We start from the raw sequence: 21,702 nt of genomic DNA, 5'->3' as shown, positions 1-21,702 counted from the left end.
GATTTGTGTGTGAGCCAGTCCTGTCTGGGAGCTGAGTGACTCAGCAGAGCTCAAACCTCTGTCCAGGATGTGGAGATCCCACCTGGGAGTTTGGATGTGAGTCCCAGCCCAAGCCTTGGTGTGGGCTAACACAACAGATTGGCCTGAGCCACCCAAAACAGAGCCAGGCTGCACAGCCCCTGCTCCTCCTGAGCTGCTGGAGTGTCAGAACATGGGGAACTAGACCCTGAAGAGCTTCAGGGATTCACTTGATATGTTCGGTGAGCATGATTCCACCTTCAGCTCAACACATCAAGAATTTTCTCAAGGTGACTGAAGAGTTGGGTGCCTGAAATTCTGGCTCCTCAGCTTGAGAGGCTGTGGAAGGACAGTTTTCAAGAAAAGGGGAAGGAGGCAGACAGAGACATTCAACAAACTATCTAAATTAAAAAATCACCAGGTTCTCTTCACCAACTGTCTAAAAATAAGAAGTAGAAATCCCCAGCAGCTGCTGAAAGTCCTGACCTGGTGCTGTATGACCAAGGTCCCAGGGAGAGTGTCTGTCTGTCTGAGTGCTGTTTGTCTCCCTGGTAAAAGCTGCTCACCAGGAACAGTGAATTTAGGCTGTGGCCTGGGCCAGTGGATCTGGTAACAAGCCCACCCCAGCAGAACTTCAGGTTGGTGAGAAAGCTTTGCTGGCTCCTACCAGGTGCCAACTGTGCATCTGAGGAACTCAGGCACCCTTAAACACCTCTGCTAACATTCAAATGATTAAAAGCAGTCAACACCTTGTTGAAAACAACAAAAGCCCATTAGTTAGCATCAGAATGTAATTAATTGTGCCATGGATCAGGGTTAAGCACCTTGTGGAAAACAATACTCTGTGTGTGGGTGGTTTCAGAGAATGAGTTCTGTCAAGGAGACTTGAAACTGCAGCGCTTTGGCTTTGCTCTCTCTCTCTCTTTCTGGCAGCAGTGCAAAGGGGAAAAATTATTGTCAACAGGCCACGGGCTGAAAAACACATTTAGCAGCCCAGCTTACCAAGTCAGACTCGTCTCCATCCTCCTCCTCCTCCCCTGATTCTACAGACTCTTGCTCTTCCTCAGACTCGCCATCATCCATCTGCAGCCACCATTTGCCCAAGAACAGAATGGGTCAGTCAAGTCGGGTCTCCCAAAACAGAGCATCCCCCTCCACCCTGGTGATCCCAGCAGAGCATCCCCCAGCATCCTGCTGTGCCCCACACACATCAGAGCACCCCCAGCCCCAACCTGCACTGAGCTCAATGAGTTGCAATCACATCACAGAACATCCATGGGGATGACAGAGGGAGAAAAAAAAATTCCACTCCAGAATAAAGTTTTCCAACTAAATTTCAACTTCTTTGATAATCCCAAACCAGCCTCATGCCTGTACTGTGTATCAAAATTTGGGGGGAAAAAAACCAATTAGATTATTTTAGTGCTTTCCCAAGCACGATTGGGAAGATGTCTCCTGTTGGTTCAGGGAATCCCAGAACTACACATGGTGAGGATTCTGCAGAGTGCATCCCAGAACTGTGTAGGGCTGGAACTGGCGTGGAGGTGGGGAGACCCTCACAGGTGCAATGGGAAGCAGGAAATGGTCACAAAGGACCTCTCTACCATTGCTGATCCTTCTGTCATCTTGCAGGTGAAAAAACCTTAGAAATTGCTTCAATCCAGGCCCCTCCTATCCCTGCTACCCCACCCTGCTCCTCAGGCCCTGCTCAGGGCACAGGAATCACCTTCCTGGCGTTGTCTGCATCGGACGCGCTGTCCTTGGAGGTCCTGTTGTCATCCACAGGGAACATGGCTGCCTGATCTGCTCCGTGATCATCTTCCTCTTCCAACTCATCCGAGTCCTCCTCCTCCGAGTCCACATCTATGCTTTCCCCGTTCACATGGGGGCTGCCATCCCCCAGCTCCTTGTCACTCTGGAAGTCACCCAAGCACATGGGACACAAAGACAACATCAATTCCTGGGACAGAGCAGCTGGATCCATCCCAGATTTTCCTCTAAAGCTGGCTCTGTGTCCCTCCAGAGCTCCTGCCATGTCACCTCACCCTCTTGGACCTGGGGACCACGAGGAGTCATTCCAGACTCACGTGGTTGCACAATGGTTAGGGGAGAACCCCATCCCAGCATGGAGGGGCAGCTCCACCAAGGATGCAGGAAGGTTTCTAGGGAATGGAAAGGGAAGTTACATCACAGTGAGATTTTCACATCACTCCTTGAAATCCTAGCACTGTTCTCCTTGAATTCTAAGACCAAAACTTCAGGGCACAGGTCACAGCAAAAGCAGAATTTCATCACGAGTGAGTCCAACTTTTATAAGCAACCAAGTGTTTTTTTGTACAGCCTCAGGCAGCAACATGAGACCTTGAGTAACAAAACAAAAAGGGGCATGCTTGAAATCTCTCCAGTTTCCCAGGATTCACAGGACAGAAGGGGAACATTAACTGGAAAAGGTTTGTTTAGCAGCTGGTACCTGAACAGCCCCTCTGGAACAGTCATTCCCAAAGCAGCAAGGCTGCTCTGGGCAGGAAGCTGCTGCCAGAGGGAAGAGGAGACTCAGAAGGCAAGATGTTGATCCCAACAAGCCAGCACATCCCTGCACCTCCACACGGGTTTGGTGTCCAAAAAAAGGGACAGGCAAGTGACAACAAACATGTGCAGTGAGCCCAGTGCTGCCCTTACCTTGGCACCCACAGAGGAATGAGTTATGCTCTTGAACATCTCTATCATTGTTCTCTGTTTTAACACTTTGGTCTTTTTCTTGGGAACCAGGCTATAGGTTCCCATTCTCCGTTTTTTCTTCCGAGATACTGCAGCAGCTGCAAAAGAGAAGCAGAAGGAACCCAAAGTTTGTTCAGGAATGAAAAGAAGGCAAAGGGAGTAGGGGCTGCAGTGGAGAGGGACTTGGACAAAGGCCTGGAGGGGACAGGACACAGGGAATGGCTTCCCACTGCCAGAGGGCAGGGATGGATGGGATATTGGGAATTAGGAATTGTTCCCTGGGAGGGTGGGCAGGCCCTGGCACAGGGTGCCCAGAGCAGCTGTGGCTGCCCCTGGATCCCTGGCAGTGCCCAAGGCCAGGCTGGACAGGGCTGGGAGCAGCCTGGGACAGTGGGAGGTGTCCCTGCCATGGCTGGGGTGGCACTGGATGGGCTTTAAGGTCCCTTCCAACCCAAACCTTTTGTGATTCTATGAAATCACACCTGAGGGCACGACCTGGGAAAACTTCCCACCCCAACAGATTTATTTACAAGTCAAGCAGAAGATGACACACACGGATGTGCAGACACACAGACAGCTTCCTGCCAGGGCTGCAGAGCTGCCCAAACTCTGAGTGCCCTCTGCACGCTCCTTCTGGCCTCTCCATCAGCTCACACAGCATCAAATCCCTAAATTATCCTGAATTTGGCAGTGCTGCTGATGTTGTAGGAGGCTGAATGGATCCAATTGCTCAAATTGAGACTGCAAGGCCAACAATATCAACTGACAATGGAAGCAATCTGACAGTAACTGAAGAACACACAGGGAAAAGGCACCTTACATAAGGAGCTGTTTGCCATTTAACCTCATTTCACACCTACTATGGAAGTCTGTTTGATGCCTCTCACTCCTTTGATTGGGTCTTAATTTGCTAAGTCTCCCTCTTGGCCTTCTAATCAAACCAGACATCACAGCTCCCTGCCTGCTGCTGACTTAGGTGACTGCACAGCAGAAGGATGCTTGGTGCAGGCTCTTTTAGGAACAGCCAGCTTCAGCACTGTTACTGTTTGCACTTGCACAGCCTGATCCTTGGAAGCATTTCTTCATCTTCCATGGTAATGAAATTTCACCAGAATTTATGAAGAGACCGTTAAAAAATTCTGCGAACCCAATTAATTTTATTTAGAAGGTTGTAATTCTTGGTAAGCAGCTGTGGAGATATTCAAAGCCCTACAGAACTGATAGAAACCTCTTCAGAACATCCCAGAGGAAAAAGGGATCTGAGCATCTCCTCTAAGAAAAGCTTTTAGTAGAAAAAAGGGAAGGGAACCCTGGAGGAGGCTGAGTGGCAAAAAGTTACTACCAGACTTTTAATCCTCGTTAACCTCCTCATCTCCCTCTCAGCCCCACACACAGGTTTGGGAGGTGGGAGCTGCTCAGGACTCCAACATTCCAGCCCTTCCCTTTTTACCTGTCTGCGACTTGGTGGTGGCCACATAGCTCTGGTTCTGAGGTAGTGACTGGTGAAGGCCCGGGAGAGAGGGCAACGACAACGGCTTCACAAAGTCCAGCATGTTCTCAAACTCCTTCTCCTTGGATTCCTTCTGATCTCTGCTGTCTCTCCCATCTTTGGGGTCTTTACTTGCATGCTGGACAACAAAAGGCAATTAAATTGAGTTTTTGCATTGAATAAGTAATTTTAAAAAATTAGGAAATTAATTTAAGTCCTTTCTCTCGACCAAAATCCCTTTCATCTGAAGGCAGGAGCACATTCCCAGCAGGAGCACACAGCCCCTCCTGCAGCACAAAAGGGGGTTTGCCCAAACACTGCCAGCCTGGCTGAGTGACTCCCCCCGGGCTGAAGGCTGTGCAGGTGACAGGTGACCTGGCAGAGGTAATGACAAGGAGCAGAGCCCGTTTACACAGCTCTGGGTGCCTCTGGAGAAGAGGAACCAACTCACCCACAGCACTTATTGCCTGTCACACCAAGCATGCTCAGCAACACTCCTGCAGAGCTGTTCTAGAGGAGCAGGCAGCAAAGGAAAGGGATTTTCTTTTTGGACAGCACTTGGCACCACTGAGCCTCAGCAAAGGCTCCCCCTCTAGCCCAGCACACAACAACCACAGCCAAAGCAGTTTGTGACACAGGTGCATCCACAGAGAGCTGTCCAGGCTTCCCTTAACCCCCTATTCCCACTCCAGCTGCTGCTATTCCAGGCCCCAGGCAGGCTCCAGGCTCCTACTACAAACCAAGGGGATTTTGTAGTTGCTCCTGCAGCCCCTCCCAGGCACCACAGCCACTCACCGGCTCTGATTTGAGCCTGTACCCAAGACAAAGTCAAATCCTGCACCGCAGGTTATAAAAGAAGGGTGCTAAAGCTCCACAGAGAATCATTTAGGCTGAACAGGACCTTTAAGGTCACCAAGTCCAACCATTAACCCAGCAATGCCAAGTCCACCACTCAGCACCAAGTCCCTCAGTGCCATTTCTCAGCTTTTGATGTTACTTCAATGCTTTCCTCCTCTAATTTAGGAAACAATCCCCTTCCTGTGTGTCTAAGTCCATTTTATGTATCCTAAAAGCCTCAGACACAGAGGTCCAGACTGTGTTTGTGTTTCCTTTTTCCATCTGTGTTTATTCTTTAAACAGTAATGGCTTGGTTTCATGGTGCTTTTATTCCTGTGCCTTTTGTGTCAAGTGTGGCAAAGGGAAGACAAGGTCAAGGCAAGGCCCCTTAGTCCAGTTCACTGAAACATTTTCCTGTCCCAGCCCAGCAAGGAGGTACCTGGTGAGACAAGGAAACACAGGGAGGAACACAAAACAAAGTCCCTGCTTGTCCTTCTCTGCCACAGAGTCAGCAGACATTGGGGTAAAAGCTGCCTCTGCTGTGCCATTTTACACTGGATTTGCCCTCTCTGATTTATCCCCACTGCATCCTGTGCAGCTGTACAGCAGGCAGGTCTGGCAGAGCTGCTCCAGCAAAACATGAGAACAAGCAGCAGAACACAAGGAAAGACTGGGAGAATTGGGATTGCTCAGCCTGGAAAAGAGAAGGCTCTGAGGAGACCCCATTGTGGCATTCCAGGAGCAGCAAGAAAGAGAGAGACTCTTCACAAGGGCACAGAGTGCCAGGACAAGAGGAATGGCTTCACACTGAAAGAGTGGGGTTAGATGGGATATTGGGAATTAGGAATTGTTCCCTGGCAGGGTGGGCAGGCCCTGGCACAGGGTGCCCAGAGCAGCTGTGGCTGCCCCTGGATCCCTGGCAGTGCCCAAGGCCAGGCTGGACAGGGCTTGGAACAGCCTGGGACAGTGGAAGGTGTCCCTGCCGTGGCAGGGGTGGCACTGGATAATCTTTAAGGTCCTTTCCAGCCCAAACCATTCCATGATTCTAAGGTTTAAGTGCTGCTCTTCTTGGCGAACTCTTCTTTACAGGACTTGTGAAGCAACAGCTGAAAAACCCAAACAGAAAGAGGAATGCAGGCAGAAGCAAGGCTGGAATAAAAAGCAGGAAGCAATAAAAGCACTCAGGTTCAGACAGGCAGCCCCAGCCACTGCTCTCCAGCAATGTGACCTTGGGAACAAACAGGGAAGAGGCTGATTCCCCTAATTAGGCTGTGCCACGTGTGTGGTGCTGGCAGAGGCAGGCCCAGCAAAGCTCTAATGATAATCAGAAATGACCCACAGCAAAAGGCCATCAAAGTGCCAATGATTCCTGCATCAAGCCCATAAGTTATGGCTCAATTGCCACAGCTTTTCTAAAAGGGCAGCAAGTCTTGGATTAACGATTTCAAAGACGAGAAATCCACCACAGCCTTTGATATGTTGTTCCAATGCTTAATTGCTCTCACTGTCAAATAATTAAATGCATTATGTTTTTGCAACTAAATTAAAAGGCCCTGTCTCATCAGAACCTCTCACTCCCAGGAGATACTTATGGAGTATGACCAACTTCTTTTTTTTCTTTTTAAACTTTCTCTTCAATAATTTTAATAGAATGAGCAAATTAAGTGGCCATAGGATCATTTTCAGGATCACTCCTGAGTCTGCTCCCAGTTGTTCTACCCCTTAAAAAATGCACGTCAGGAGTGCAGGGCACAGTATGCCAAGAATAGTCTCAACAATACTATTTATACCTCTTAAAAGTCCTGAGTTTATGGATCTAAAGGTTAACAGTAACTCTTGGCTACACAATTATTCTGAGAATTCCCAAGTCCCCTGATACATCCAATGCTTTCCATTTCTAACTTCAAGTTAGAAAAATGAGTTTTGGACAGGCAGAACTGGCACAAGTGTAAACAAGGGCTGCATTTTGTGTCCTTTAAGTGCAGGTTTTGCAACTGCTCTCTGATAAAAGGTGCTGTTACTCCCAAACACCAGGAATTCATACTCAGCCCATGCCAGGCTGCTTGGAAGAATACAATCCAATTTTTAAATTTAAAAGTAATATGTTATTAGCATAGGGTTTTTCTCTGCCTCTGTAATTACAACACAGAAATAAATTTAAAATCTTCAACAGGATGCCTAACAACTGCTAAATGTGACTTTTTCATGGCAATTCTGCTAAAAGTTTTTTTTAATCAAATTAAGTCACATGCAATAAAGATTTACTTGGAGGCATGTGCAGCAATGGTAAGAAACAAAAATTCCCCGAAAGGGGTGAAAAGATCTCTCGTGTGTATAAAAATATTACACCTAAGGATTGCAATAAAAAGGATCAGCACAAATTTTTAAGTCAGTTTTCTCACCACCTTTCCTGGTTCTCAGCTACATTAAACAATCACATCTTTGCTATTCTTATTGAACAGCTTTCATCCACAGTTTGAGAGAAGCACTGAGAGCAGAATGGCATGCAAAGGAAACTCCAGGATGCAGTTTGAGCTCCCTGTGGTCACTTGTTGTGGGCTACTGGAGGCCAAGAAAGGACTGTAAAAGAGACAGAAAAAGAAACTGCAACATCAACATCTTCATTCTTGCAGCTTCTCATGTGGTATCAGCTCATCCTGTGCTAAGGACTGCAAAGTCACAACTTTGTGTAGGGAATAGTGAAGAAGGTGGGCAAATATCCCAACATTTCTAGCAATGGTTGTGCCTGGAAACAGCAAAAATGGGACCACCACTATGTGCAACTCCACTGTGAGAAATACAGCCAAGAAAATGGGCTAGACTGGGGCAAGAACACGATATTTGATGTGTTTACAAAAATTAAACTCAGGTGCTGTCTACATTTTAATGGGATCAACTATATTTCTATTATTGGCACAGAATAAGCAGGGGGAAGTTATTTAAAATGGCAAAATACAGAATATCCTCAGTTGTTTTGTTTTTCTTCCCTGAAAGCAAAACTACAGAACAAACCAACCTCAGTAATGGACCCTCATGTTGGCTCTATAAACCCCACATGACATTTTTCCCACTGCCCAGCATTTAAAGGGTCTTTCCATCATTAAAACCAGCAAGCTGGGAGAGAAACCAGTGTTGGTGGAAGGACACAGGCACAGGTCCTGCCTGGGAGCAGGGCAGCTCCAAGAGCTCTGCAGAAGGGTTCTTGATGCCTGAAATTACCTCAGGCTTAGATTATGGGCTCCCTTAGTTCTCTGCTTCGCAGGACTCTCCTCTCCAGCACACAACGAGCTGCAAAGCAGAGCCAACGGGGCAGGAGGAGTGAGCTGAGCAGCACTGCCACAGGGAACAGGGCAGCTGCCAGGGAGCAGCTCTGCCTCTCCATCCATCAGGAACAGGGTCAGGAGATTTGTACCAAGGCACTGCCTTTGAAGAGCACAAAGCAGCAGCTCCCAGGGGGATCTGCCTCTAACAACTGGTGAGTGGTGGTTAAGCAAGAAATATCAGTCTGCTATAAAAAATTGATCACAAGCAGATGATAGTGCCTGTAGGAGCTGTAGTGGTGCTGCTCTGCCTTTGCTGCTGCAGGATTGTGTTTTTCACTGCTGAATTTCAGCAGCCTGATCAAGCCTCACCTTGGAGCAACAAACCCGCAAGGCTTTGGTCTTAGTCTAGATCAGAGCAGCTGCAAGGCTGAGCCACCTTTCATCTGCTGATTAATATGTGCCCATTAGAGGGGGGATTCCGTGGTGACATGATTACAATTGCACTGATCTGAGCGCAGTCACATACCTACATAAAAACGTGATTTAGGCAGCCAGGTAGAACTGAGCTGAAGTGAAGATGTGGCCCCAAACCTGCACTCCACGTGTTTCTAAAGCAGAGCACTCAGGGGTGTGGATCTCATCCCTGTCCCCTCCTGCACCAAACTGGCCCAAGGCAAGGGAGTGTCACACATCAGCCAAAACGAAAGACGGGAGCCCAGGGCAGATGTGTCACCAGGGCTCCTTACATTAACCAACCCCTCTGCTGGGGCCAGGGCTGTTATTTCTGTGGGCTGTGGTCAGAGCTGGGGCAGCACCTCCAGCCAGCACCGCCGCCTCCAGCACCAGCACCAGCAGTGAAATATCAGGTTAAATGCTCTGCACAACAGCCTTCACTCTCACTTCCCTCTGCAGCAAGCCCTCTGTTTAAGGAGCCCAATGGCAGCACTCCTGAATGAGATTTCCCACCAGGGAAGATGGGGAAGGGTCTGGAGGGGCCCGTGAGGAGCAGCTGAGGGCTCTGGGATTGTTCAGCTGGAGCAGAGTGAGGGCAGAGCTCCCCGGGGCTGCAGCTCCTCCCGAGGGGCAGCTCCCATCTCTGCTCGGGGACAGGGACAGGAGCCAGGGCACGGCTGGGGCTGGGCCAGGGCAGCTCAGGCTGAGATCAGGGCAAGGTTCTTCCCCCAGAGGGTGCTGGCACTGCCCAGGCTCCCCAGGGAATGGGCACGGCCCCGAGGCTGCCAGAGCTCCAGGAGCCTTTGGACAGCGCTGCCAGGGATGCCCAGGGTGGGCTTGGTGGGGGGTCTGGGCAGGGACAGGGGCTGGGCTGGGTGATCCTGGTGGGTCCCTTCCAGCTCAGGATATTCTGTGATTCCATTATATTTAACTCTGCCCAAGCTCACACACAGACTTCACTCTTTCAGTTCAGTGGAGCACACCTGGATATCTCTCTGGAGAGGGTCCTGGATGGACCTTCTAAGTGCTCCCCAAGGACACAATATCCCCTTTATCATCACCCCCATTAGGCTCTGCCCTTTTGCTTTGTTTCCTGTACATGAGAGGGTCAGAGCTTGCTGAGCAATCCCAGACCCCTGTAATCCCCTGGCTGCCACCTGCCTGCCCCAAGAGATGCCACAGGGTGTTCTCCAGGCCAGAGGCTCCTGCAGAGCAGCTCCAGCCCAGGCCAGCACAGCAGCACCACAAAGGAGGCAGTTTAAAAGCTCTGGGATCAGGTATTTAATGGCAATGCCACTTAAGGGAATAGTTTGATGAATATTGGTCGAAAGACCTACATAAGCGAAGCATCTCCTGCTCCAAGCTCTTCCTCCCTGCCCACATTGTCTTCCCCAGTTAAACTGGCACCTGGCATTTTGGGGAGACACTGTGAATCAGGCCAAAACACTCACTTAAAGGATTTTTGCACTATTTCCTGACCCAAGAAATATGCACAGCATAAAAAAACACCACCAGAGACACACACCCCAAACTCCAGCCTTGTGGTCATCAAGGAAAGGAAACACAACTTGGGATTCCTCCTGTCTCCAAGGTAACTCTGGGATGCTCTCACTACCTTTACCATCCTTCATCCCTTATGTTTGACTGAAGTTGAGCTCAGCAGCTGATTCCCAAGCAGGAGGGGCGTTCTCCAAGCACAGCACACACATACAGGCACACACTTGCCTTTCAGTCTGGCCTGGCCTGGCCTTGGAAACTTTTGGGGTCTTAACAGAGCTGTAAAATGGATTAGCAGTGAAAGAAAGATTCTCCCAAAAGGGCAGTGCTTGTGTTACTGCTCTGTTCAGGAGGGGAGCAGAAATGATGCTCTCTGCTCAAAAACCACCTTAACATGCGACAACATCAATTAAAATTGTCACCTGTTTCAGATTCAGCTTCGATCCCAATTCAGGAAGCAACTCCTAAACAGAGAAAAAGCTGGTTAAATTGGTGAGAAAATTCTCTTCTTCCTTTCAGAGACCAATTCACATGTGCAGGAAAAGGTTACCAAGGTCCCCTGACACCTATTGGATTACAGAAAACAATTTCTTGGCCCCAGTGGGTTTCTGCAGGAGCCAGGGGGAACAAATGTTCACACTTTGCAGGCAGCAAAATACCTTCCTCCCCTCCTCCACCTGGGCAGAACAGTTCAGCAAGAACAGTTTCATGACGAAAACAAAAATGCCCTAAAAAATATTAGCCAAACAAACTACTGTGTTCTGTAACATCAGTTCCTGAGTGATTTCCATAATTTATTTCCCAGGATACAGCACCTGATTTCACGGAGGTTTTGAAGGGGAGAAGGTGTGAAGGTTGGTACAGGAAAAGCTCCTGAGCTAAGGATCCTCCTCTAAGCAGCTCAACAAAGAAATAATTGGGACAGAAAAATGACAGCTAGCAAGGACTCTGCTGCTCCAAAGAAAATAGCATGTAAATTCCAGAGACAATGGGGGAAAATGAGGTAGTAATTATCAGGAAGGCTGAACACACAGATGTTTTATTGTCTTGCAGAACTGAGATCAGATCTTGGGTTCCCATTCAGCTGAAGAGGCTTGAGCGGAGAACATGGGAACAGCCTCTTCTCACCACCCTTCCTGGGAATGTTGCTTCTCTCCCTATTTTAAGCCCAAGGCAAATGCCCAGAGGAGCTGAGGACAGGCTATGTACTTTCTAGAACAACCCAACAAGTGCAGGCTTTGTTTTTTTGAAGCTGCTTTTGTCGTGTGAGCAAAGAAGGATCAGCAGCCCCATCTCAGTGAGCTGTGTCCCAGCACTCCCAGAGCTCCCCAACACCCCATGCCACTTCCCAGAGACAAACCTTGAATCCCAAGGGGTTGGATATAAATAGTCTTACGATGTATCATAAAATATGAATGAGGGAAACACTCCCTCCTAACCTAGCAGTCACCTTTTAGGAGGGAATTGCCTCGTTCAATTGCTCAGCCCCATGGGATCTCTCTCTGCTAAATTCCACCAGGGTCTGGGGGTTTGCCTGGCCTAATTCCAATGCACAGCTGGGGGCTGGAGGCACTTTGGGCTGCAAAGCCTTCCTTGGGTAAGAGACACCCTGATGGGAGATGGATGGCAGCTGGGCTTCCCTGTGCAAGCCAGGAAACACAGGTGGGGTGAGAGCAGAGAATTCAAACACAGCCAGGGCAAGGCAGAGGGGAAATGAGTGCTCAGGGGGGCTGGCTGGAAATCCTGGCAGGCAGCTGCAGCTTCTGCCCCTCTCCCAAGCCTGGTGCCCACAGGTTTGTGATCTTGCTGTGCCCTTTGGACTCCCAGCTGCTTCCGGAGGCACAGGTGGTGCCGCAGCCACGGGACCTTCCCCCATCTGGGGCTGGCGAGGTGCCACCCTCTCTTTTCCCTTTTTTCTCTCTCTTTCCTTCTTTCAGACCACAGGGACTCCCAGCTCTGAGCCCTTCACACCTCACCACTGCTGTGCTGAGATGAGGGGGACATCTGAGGGTCCCTGTGGATCTGCTGGATCACAGCACCAATGCATTGCACCGACCCTGACAAGGCTGCAGCAGCTTCCATGCATTTCTGGGAATGACTCCCATGGCTGACCCTTCCCTTGACCTAAAGGCAGCCTCCCTCCACCCTCAGACACAGCACAATGACAGGATCCAGCTCACTGTAGTCATATACAGCATCACAGGGATGAAAACCAACTGCTTATAGTGGAGATCTGCCTGTTGCAGGATCTATTCCCTACATCTGGCAAAGAACCAAAAAAATAACCAAACTTGTCCCATGACAAAGAATTGCTGTCCTCCCCACTATGACATGAATGCACCAAATGACATCTCCTTATGCCTTCAAAAAAAAAGCAGGGCTCTGCTTTATTAAGTGATGGCAAATCCACCCCTAAAGATTCTGGAGAGAACATCTCCCAATGACATGGAGAGAAAACATCATCTGTTTTAGTCCTGTAATGATTCCTACAGCAATACAATCAAACTGCCTCACAGATCAGCTCCTTGACAGCTTCTGAGCTTAGGAGCCTCAAGTTTACATGCTATGTTTAATTTCCTTTGGGTTTACCTCAGAAAAAATCTAATTTTTTTCACAAGCAGCTCTGGATGTTAGCAGAGGCTGATGAGCAATAGAGCCATGAGAGAAAGGCCATTTAGTGTCTCACATAGATCTGTTGGAGGAGGCAATTGATCAATTATATATTTAGAAACACACTGGGGATGGGAGCTGGTGGTGGCCATGTGACCAACTATTTTAACATTTCTGTCTGGAGAAAGAGAAAAAAAATAAAATAAAGAATTATATATATTAAAAAATTTTAAAACAATTTAAAAACCAATCCACTCAGCAGACAAGCTCTGAACACCACGTGTTGCCATGCAGCCAGGTATCCCTCAGACCCCCAGAGAAAGCCAAGAGCAAGCCCAGCAGCAGCAGCAGCAGCTCTGTGCTGAGCAGGTACATTACCAGGCTGGGGGTGGGTTTAGGCATTGTCTTCCGTGCTCGGTGGACCTTGACTTCAGCATTAGCAGCAGGGCCCTTCTTAGCATCCATGTCCTTACTGCCCTCCCCGAGCTTGCTTGGCATCGTGGCTTGGAGCTGGGCAAAGGACCCCACAGTCCTGCCTTTGCCTGCTCCTCCAGGCAGGGTTTTTGCAGCATGGCCAGTGAGAGAAGCAAAGCTGGTAGTCCTTAGAGGCTGCTCCTGTGCCATCTGCTTGGTTAGGATATATCCATTGCTCCCTGTGACAGAAGTCTGTGTGAAGTCATTTGCTTTCAGATGGTTTTGCTTCCCAGGCTCGCTGTCCGAAATGCCATTTTCTGCTATCCTATTTAATTTAGTAGAAGAGTCCTGCTGGCTCACTTTCGTGTTGTCCTGAGTGTTTTTGGGTGGGTTTGGGTGGCCCCCACCCTCGCTGTGCTCACAGGAGCCGTTGGTTTCACCGTCTACTGCCATTTTTGGTTCCCCCACTTGCTTTTCTGTAGCGCTTTCATCTGCAGCCATGGCATTAAACCCTGCAGGGAGAGGGAGGAAGAGAGGAGAAGAGGGTCACAAGTGGTGAAACTCCCAAGGTTGAAACTCCCAAGCTGTACTCCAAGTACAGCTACTCACAATGTAAGAGCAACCCTCTCCTCCAGCACCCTGCCTGATGTAAATCACAGAATCCCAGAATATTTAGGGTTGGGAAAGACCTCCAAGATCATCCAACCATGGATCAACCACCACCACATCAACTAAAGGACAGCACTGAGTGTCAGGCTGTTCCCTCACCCACCTGCTCGGCCCTCCTGGATCCTCACACGGTGACATTTGGGGTAGGTGGCCCAGGTGACAACAGTGCGCTTACTCCCACTTGCCTCAGCTGCAGATGTGGCCATTTATTCCCAACAATGGATTTTTCAAGGTAAATATTACCTCTGGCTTTTCCAATAACTGCATTTATTGCACCATATGTCAACACCTCACCTGCCAAACAAAACTCTTCCCCATGCTGCATCCGGATCTCTGGCAAAGCCCTTCCCAAAGCCAGTCTGACACAGAAAAGCTTTGCTGGTAGGGCTGTTCCAGGGAGTTTTTATGGCCCACACAGAGCCCAGCAGCCAAATGTCCACATCAGGGCTCTGCTGCTACAGGGAACATCACAAGGAATAACTCCCTGGCTATCCCAGCTCTCCTGGGAATGTTCTTCAGTGGGAATTGGCTCTTTCAGCATGACAAACGGGACCAGGATTCAGGGTGTCATTTCAGAGGTAACAGCAGGAGTAAACACAGGAGTGAAGTGTAGTAAATGCATTTTTAGACTAAAATAATTCTATGATTCAAATGCAGCAAGGTTTTTGCAGCCTGACAAAGCTCACCCACAACAATGCCCACATAAACAAACATTTCAAACATTTCCCTGCTCCTCCATCAGTGACTTTGTCCCACCAAAGATTTCAAATCCAAGCTGAAAAATCCAACTATGAATGTCATGTACTTGCAGAAAAAGTTTCTGACATGACAACCCAGCAGCTCCCCAGGCAACCAGGAGTGATAACAATTCACTGGCACGCTCAGAGCAATGATTACATCAACCTGCTGTTAGGGATTCCTTGGCTTGTTTTCCTTCCAGAGAGCAGACAGTTATGAAAAGCAACACGAGAAGTACAGGGAGAGCTGTGTCAGAGCAGGGGGGATTGATTCAAACCAGCTCCCATCAAAGCAATTTTCACCTACAGGATCCAAAGAGCCTGGAGTCACACTGGAGGAACAGCCAGACCACTGGGTACCAGCACCTCATTTCACACTGCCCTCAGAGCACAAACAGGCAAGGAGAACAACATTCTGAACAGCATTCTGAATCCCAGAACCAAGGCTGAAAAAACCCCCAAGACCATTGAGTCCAACCTGTGCCTGGTCCCAACCTTGTCACCCAGCCCAGAGCCCTGAGTGCCACCTCCAGGTGTTCCTTGGACACCTCCAGGGATGGGGACTCCAAACCTCCCTGAGCAGCCTCTTCCAATGAAGAAATTCCTGCTGATGTCCAACCTGAGCCTCCCCCTGAGGCCGTTCCCTCTCCTCCCTGTCCCTGTTCCCTGGGAGCACAGCCCGACCCCCCGGCTGTCCCCTCCTGTCAGGAGCTGTGCAGAGCCACAAGGCCCCCCCTGAGCCTCCTTTGCTCCAGGCTGAGCCCCTGTCCAGCTCCCTCAGCTGCCTCACAAATGTATCTTCTGACCTGGCAAGAACCTGGTGCCAGGCTAACGCATGAAGGACCACCAGGACCCTGGGATGACAAGTCCAGTGTGCCTGGAGCAGCTCCAAGCACAGGCAGCTCCCTGCAAAGGCCAGCAGGGAGGAGACCCAGCACCACCCAGCTCACCAGAACAGCTCTTCCCAAAACCCACCCAAATTCTCTTTCCATTTTCATTGGGGGGAAAAAATATCCCACTTTTTCTATCCTTTTTAAATGCGTTTGTTTAGTCCATATTAATCACAGAATCACAGAATGTCCTGAGCTGGAAGGGACCCAGCAGGATCACCCAGCCCAGCCCCTGTCCCTGCCCAGACCCCCCAACAAGCCCACCCTGGGCATCCCTGGCAGCGCTGTCCAAAGGCTCCTGGAGCTCTGGCAGCCTCGGGGCCGTGCCCATTCCCTGGGGAGCCTGGGCTGTGCCAGCACCCTCTGGGGGAAGAACCTTGCCCTGATATTTAATATCTCCTTCCCACTGCATTGACCTGAAAGATTTGGGTACAACTCCTGCCCAAACAGCACTGGCAGCTCTAGATTCTAAAAGTGATGCATTCCAGTATCTCAAACAACCTTATTATTCCCTAACTTTCTGGGTTTTGGTGCCCATCTGAGATTTAAAGACATTTCCAGCAAACTGAAAGCCTTCTTAGGCCTAGTCAGTACATGTGAAGCATCCAATCCAACCCCTGGCTGGACATCTGGTCAGTGCTGAACTCACGCCAGGCTCTGCCCAGGGGTGTGTCAAAGGCCTCCTGAGCATCTGGCCCCTCCAGCCTCAAACTGCCCGTCAATTAAGAGGGGGACAGCCCCTCTGATGCTCCTGATTTCCAGCTGAAAGCCACAGATGTTGGGCACAAAGTATCTTTGCAGATGTATCTGGAAAGTCTCTCCAAACCCTGAGTGGTGACTGTGCCCTGGGGATGAGCTCTGGCCATTTTTCCTGATGAGACACTGCACTGAGAGATCCATTCCCCCTCATTCCAGGCAACCCAGCCTGGGACTGTCTCCCACATGGGTTCTGCGGGCTCACAGCCTCCAGAGAGAGCTCCAGAGCATCCAAAAATTGCTCCCCAGTGCTCTCTGGAGCACACAGACACAAACCTCACCTGCAGGAGCAGTGACTGAGGGTTCTAAAAGCAGGATTCAAAGTTATCACCTCCACCTGTTCCCTCTCACACTACCCAGACCTCCCTGAGTACAGAAAGAGGCACAAGGGTTTGTTTTTGATAGCAAAAACTCTGGACGAAGATAAAGTGCTCCTTTTTTCACTGTTTTATTTAACTATTTGAAAAGCTGTGGACAGAGGGAGCCACAGCTATGCCTTTATTCTTTCAATTCTTGTTTCTCTTTCTGCATTCAGGGTCTTTAAAAGGCCATTTAAGCAATTATTGCAGCAAAGTCAGTGCCAGGGGAAAAAAAAGCAAAACAACAAAAAATAAGCTCTCTAACCACAGCTGGAGGTTTCTAGAGCCCAGCTTTAGGCACCTGGCTGAATGAAGCCTTCAAGATTTGTTGATTTAAACACTGTGTTCTCCCACCAGAGCAGTCAAATAACTTCAGTGGCTGACTATGAGATAAACTGAATAAGCAGAGGGCAAGAATTGCTCTACCTGCCATGAAAGCAACCAAAACAATGCGAATTAGAGCACTGCCCTAGGGAAAAAGTAACTTCATTACTCCAGAAAGCATCACTGGCTTTATGAAAAATCCATGAAGCTGAAATTAAAATCACACACACACACTTATTTCCCTTATTGTGAAATGCAATCTGATTGACTGTGGAAGTGGTACCAGCCTTCCAAACCTGTGTGAGCAGAGGTTTGATGAAACAGAGACATGAAACTTCACAGCAGAGGCCAAGAGAAACCACGTTTCCCTCCAGCCTCCAACAAGCCTGAGACACTGCAGGCAGGATCCTCCCTTTCTTTGGGGTCAAACCCCTCCATTCTCCCATTCCCTCTTCTGGCAGCACTAAAACAAACTCATGAGCAGTTTGGAATGGCATTGTTCCCTACACACTGAGCTCCTGCACAGCTCTGGGCTCCTGCAAGCAGCATCATCCCCATTTCAAACCCAAATTGAAAAGCTGCTCGTGGAGAATCAGCTAATGTAAAGAGCTGCCTCACAATTAGTATGGTAACTCAAGTGTGCTGGTCGGGTTTCCCCAACCAAGACACCTGATCTGGTGACAGGAAAACAGGAATTGCCACCCCAGGTTCAGCAAGGGCACCTGCACAGCACTGCTGAATAGGCACAACTCAACACTTTCACAGCCTCGCTGAACTCCGGCCGCAGACGGGGTGGGAACACAAACCAGAGCCAGCAGGAGCCTCCCAATGACAATAGTGAATCAAACAGCCCACAGAAGCTCTTCCACAGCTCCAGACACCTAAAGAAACACTTCTTCCTGATGTGACCTTTTCATCCCCCCTTTTTCATTCCCAAAAAAAAGCTTCACTGAAAACCTGCTAAAATCCTCCTTTCAAATACACCTCGTGGCAGAGAGTTCTCCCCTTGAAAATGCTGTTCAGCAGCTTTTCTGCTCCTGTGCTATAAGTGCAAGGGAATTATAAACCCAAAGTTTTTCTTTCTCTAAAACTTTGTGACTTTACAGCACTCATCCCTTCTAAGTAGGCCAAAACAAGGTTTTCTCCACATTCAGTTTTCTCTCCAGCTTGCTCACTGCTCTTTAATCTACAACCTTCCTTTAATTAAAAAGAAATAAAAGGTAGGACATTCTAGCCTGCATCCATGAAGTGTAACCTTATTAATTAGAAGCATCCCAGTCTTTTCAAAGCTCCTTTAGGCATCCTCCATGCCACAAGCAGCAGGAAAAGCTTCTCCCATAGACCCCAACACTGCCTGACTGCCCATCCGAGCTTGGATCATTTAAAACCCAGGTAATTTAAAACCCAAGAGATTTACTGGTGTATTTGAAGTTGACACCAAGTTGGCACAAACTTCAGTAAATACATATTATTTAGGGGCTGGGTACATTTTAATAACACAAGGACTTTAAGAGTCGGGAAGTTGGGCTATTCCACCATCCCTGTGACTCCACGTGGCAAAGAACACCCAATAATAAATTTAAATCCCTGCTAGGAATTAACAACTCCCTGAGAGCACTGCAGAGCTCCCAGCTCTCCCCAGGCTCAGGCAGAAGGGTCAGGCTCAAGTTTTCATCTCAGAACATCACAGCTATTCAAAATAGAATTAAAATCCCCCCGAGGAAAATGACTCTGATGGAAGTAGGAGAGAAGCTAAGACAGGGTGAGACCACCTCATCTGATTTTAGGTGTCTAAAAGGCATCTCAGACCCTGGGGGTCCCTAAGCCACTGCTGCAACCAACAGAGAGAACCCACAGCTCAAAAGCAGCACAGGCTGACTTTAGAAAAGGGATCTTTGGACAAACTCACCCCAGCCTGGACCATGTCTGACCTGCCTGCTACCACATCTGAGCAGAAAGGAGCTGGATTAATTCAGAATTAGAATGATAATCTCAAAAAAAAAAAAAAAAAAAAACAAAAACACCTAAATTAGGGAAAATTAAAGCCACCTCTGCTCTCCCAGCCCAGACATTGGTTCCTCTTTGCTGTCTTTGCCTGCTGGGGTTTCCAGCCCTTTCAGCAGAGCCAGACCTGGCTCCAGTCCTGCCCTGGAGCTTGCCAGAGCTGGGTCCAGCCTGCCAAAACTTATCTGTGGGCAGAGGCTGTCTAACAGATGTGTTAGTGTCCCCACCAGCCATCCTGGGCACAGCCTGAGGGGACACAGTCACCTCTGTGGGGACCCACAGAAACTTCCCATCTGAGGGAGGCTGGCTATCAACTCAAAACTCAGTGTTACTTGGACAGTGCTCTGAAAAAAATAAAGGCTTAAATGTATTTTTAAAGCTTGGAGTTCACTGCTCAGTGAAACAAAATAAGAAATATATGTAAATGAGCCCTTGTACTCCAGGCCAAAGTGCAGCCACCAGGCCTGAGGAAAAAGAGAGTGAAAAAGAAAATAAATAGAAATAAAAATATATTCTGCAACAAATGCACCACTATCTTATCTGGAACTTTTACACATTTTTCTGAGCATCTCGGTGCTGAGAAAGGTGGAGGCAAGACACTCTCTGCCTGTGGGATTTTCCATGCATTTCCAGAGCCCAAGCACAGCCAAGAGGCTTCAGCTGCTGCAAGAGAAACGTTTAATCAAAGACAGGGCTTAAATGAACTTAGCTTAAATGAACTAAGCAAAGACAGAGCTTAAAGGAAAAGCTCAGGATTTGGAAGTGCAGACCAAGAAGAGCATACAGCTGTATTTATACACACACACATCTCACAGATGTTCTACCTTAACCATCCTTAAAACACCACAGATCCCACAGCCTTTGATTCAATACCCAACTGTCCTGCTAGATAAAAGTGAGAAAAGCACCTGCTTTTAATCTTTGTGTTACAGCAGTTCCCTCCCCTCTTCCTCCTCTAACTCCAACAAAAAGGAAAACTGCTAAGCAGAGAAGAGCCCAAGCATGAAGGTGTTGGGGCTGAAACCACAGAGATGAGGGAGAGGTGGCAGCTGGAGACCCTGAACCCATTGGGAAGGAAAGCACCCCCTCCATCAATGAAGGCTGGAAGCAACCTGAGCAACATGACCCAGTGATGGCATCTCTGCCCATGGCACTGGGTTGGAACTGGATCATCTTTAAGGTCCCTTCCAATCCAAACCAGTCTGGGATTCTGGGACTGAAGCCAAAAAGCAGAGCATTTTGAAGCCAGGAAATGCAGACAAATGTATTTTCAGGTAGAAGTTCCTCTCTGGGGTGAGTTATTGATGGTCTCTTCTTTCCCCCCAAGCCCTTGTGAAGATGGATTGGTGTCCAGGTATTTCCAGACTCAGATGTCACTCCTCCATGGAGCACTGTGACCCTGCACACCAAGATGCAAAAACAGGAAAAGTAAACTAGAAAACAAGAGGAATCAACTTCTGCTGTGAGTGCTCAACACTGAGGTTACACAGGTTGGGTTACTGGGATTCAGCACCTGGCCTCTGGGCTGGGGATGCTGCTGGGGACTCAGAATCACAGGGGTTGGAAGGGATCTCTGAAGATCATCCAGTCCAAGTCCCTGCCAAGGCAGGGTCACCTGGAACAGGTAACACAGGAACGTGTCCAGGTGGGTTTGGAATGTCTCCAGAGAGGGAGACTCCACACCCTCCCCGGGCACCTGATCCAGAGCTCTTTTTCCCTTCCTCATGTTGGGGTGGAACTTCTTGTGTTTTAGTTTATGGCCATTGCTCCCTGTCCTGTCACTGGAACCACAGAACAGAGTCTGGCACCATCCTCTGAGGTGGAACTTTTTATGTTTTAGTTTATGGCCATTGCTCCCTGTCCTGTCACTAGAACCACAGAACAGAGTCTGGCACCATCCTCTGAGGTGGAACTTTTTATGTTTTAGTTTATGGCCATTGCTCCCTGTCCTGTCACTAGAACCACAGAACAGAGTCTGGCACCATCCTCTGACACCCCTGGGGGATATTTATGTGCACTAATCAGATCCCCTCTGAGACTGCTCTGCTCCAGACAACCACACCTAGCTCCTGCAGTCTCTCCTCAGATGAGAGATGCTCCAGACCCCTCATCACCTTTGGACCCTCTCCAGCAGCTCCTTGTCCTTCTTGAACCATGAAGACCAGAACTGAACCCAAAACTCCAGATGTGGTCGAGTAGAAAGGAAGGATCATCTCCCCTGACCTGCTGGCCACACCAAAATGCCCTCCAGCCTTCCCTTGGCCCCCAGGACACAGTTTGAACATTAACAGTTAAACTGATTCAACAGTTTAATGACTCAGAGCAGGTTAAGAGCCTCATGAAACTCATTCATCCCTCTGCCATGGGATGGGGCCCTGTTGTCACAGCCCAGCTGTGCCCAAGGGACACTCCTGCTCCAGGGCTGCCCCAGGCACATCCCTCCTGCAGCAAGGGTCCCAAGCCCAGGGAGTGCTTGGTGCACAGCTGGGTGAACGTGTCAAATCCTGAAGCATCACTTTGCTCTGCCTGGCCTCCTGCTGGCAGCCTCAGCAGGGGATCCCAGTGCCAAGTACCTGAGGAGAGCAGATTAGTCCTTCCCTCCTTTCAAGCTGCCATCCCTGCACCTGGGAATGCAAAGACTGCAGCTGCTCAGTGGAAAGCAGC

At 49.0% G+C, this 21,702-nt stretch overlaps 1 protein-coding gene across 15 annotated transcripts in view; it reads right to left on the bottom strand.

The window, feature by feature from the left end:
- The window catches only part of EHMT1 (euchromatic histone lysine methyltransferase 1), a 121,832-nt gene that overhangs the window by 40,440 nt on the left and 59,690 nt on the right, over positions 1 to 21,702 (bottom strand). For 14 of the 15 annotated variants that reach the window (XM_041474938.1, XM_041474949.1, XM_041474948.1 and 11 more), the window contains 6 exons: positions 13,264 to 13,811; positions 10,698 to 10,739; positions 4,187 to 4,364; positions 2,698 to 2,834; positions 1,745 to 1,933; positions 1,021 to 1,101 (listed from right to left, as the gene is read on the bottom strand). In XM_041474938.1, the coding sequence (XP_041330872.1) occupies positions 1,021 to 1,101; positions 1,745 to 1,933; positions 2,698 to 2,834; positions 4,187 to 4,364; positions 10,698 to 10,739; positions 13,264 to 13,811 (1,175 nt within the window). The remainder of the gene's footprint in view (positions 1 to 1,020; positions 1,102 to 1,744; positions 1,934 to 2,697; positions 2,835 to 4,186; positions 4,365 to 10,697; positions 10,740 to 13,263; positions 13,812 to 21,702) is intronic. The other variant, XM_041474939.1, reaches the window with a different exon arrangement.

The sequence above is a fragment of the Pyrgilauda ruficollis genome, unplaced genomic scaffold (assembly GCF_017590135.1).
Source record: "Pyrgilauda ruficollis isolate IOZ18807 unplaced genomic scaffold, ASM1759013v1 scaffold34, whole genome shotgun sequence".
NCBI classification, from domain to species: Eukaryota; Metazoa; Chordata; class Aves; order Passeriformes; family Passeridae; genus Pyrgilauda; species Pyrgilauda ruficollis.
Note: the sequence above shows the minus strand (reverse complement) of the source record. Positions and strands in the feature narration are given on the sequence as shown.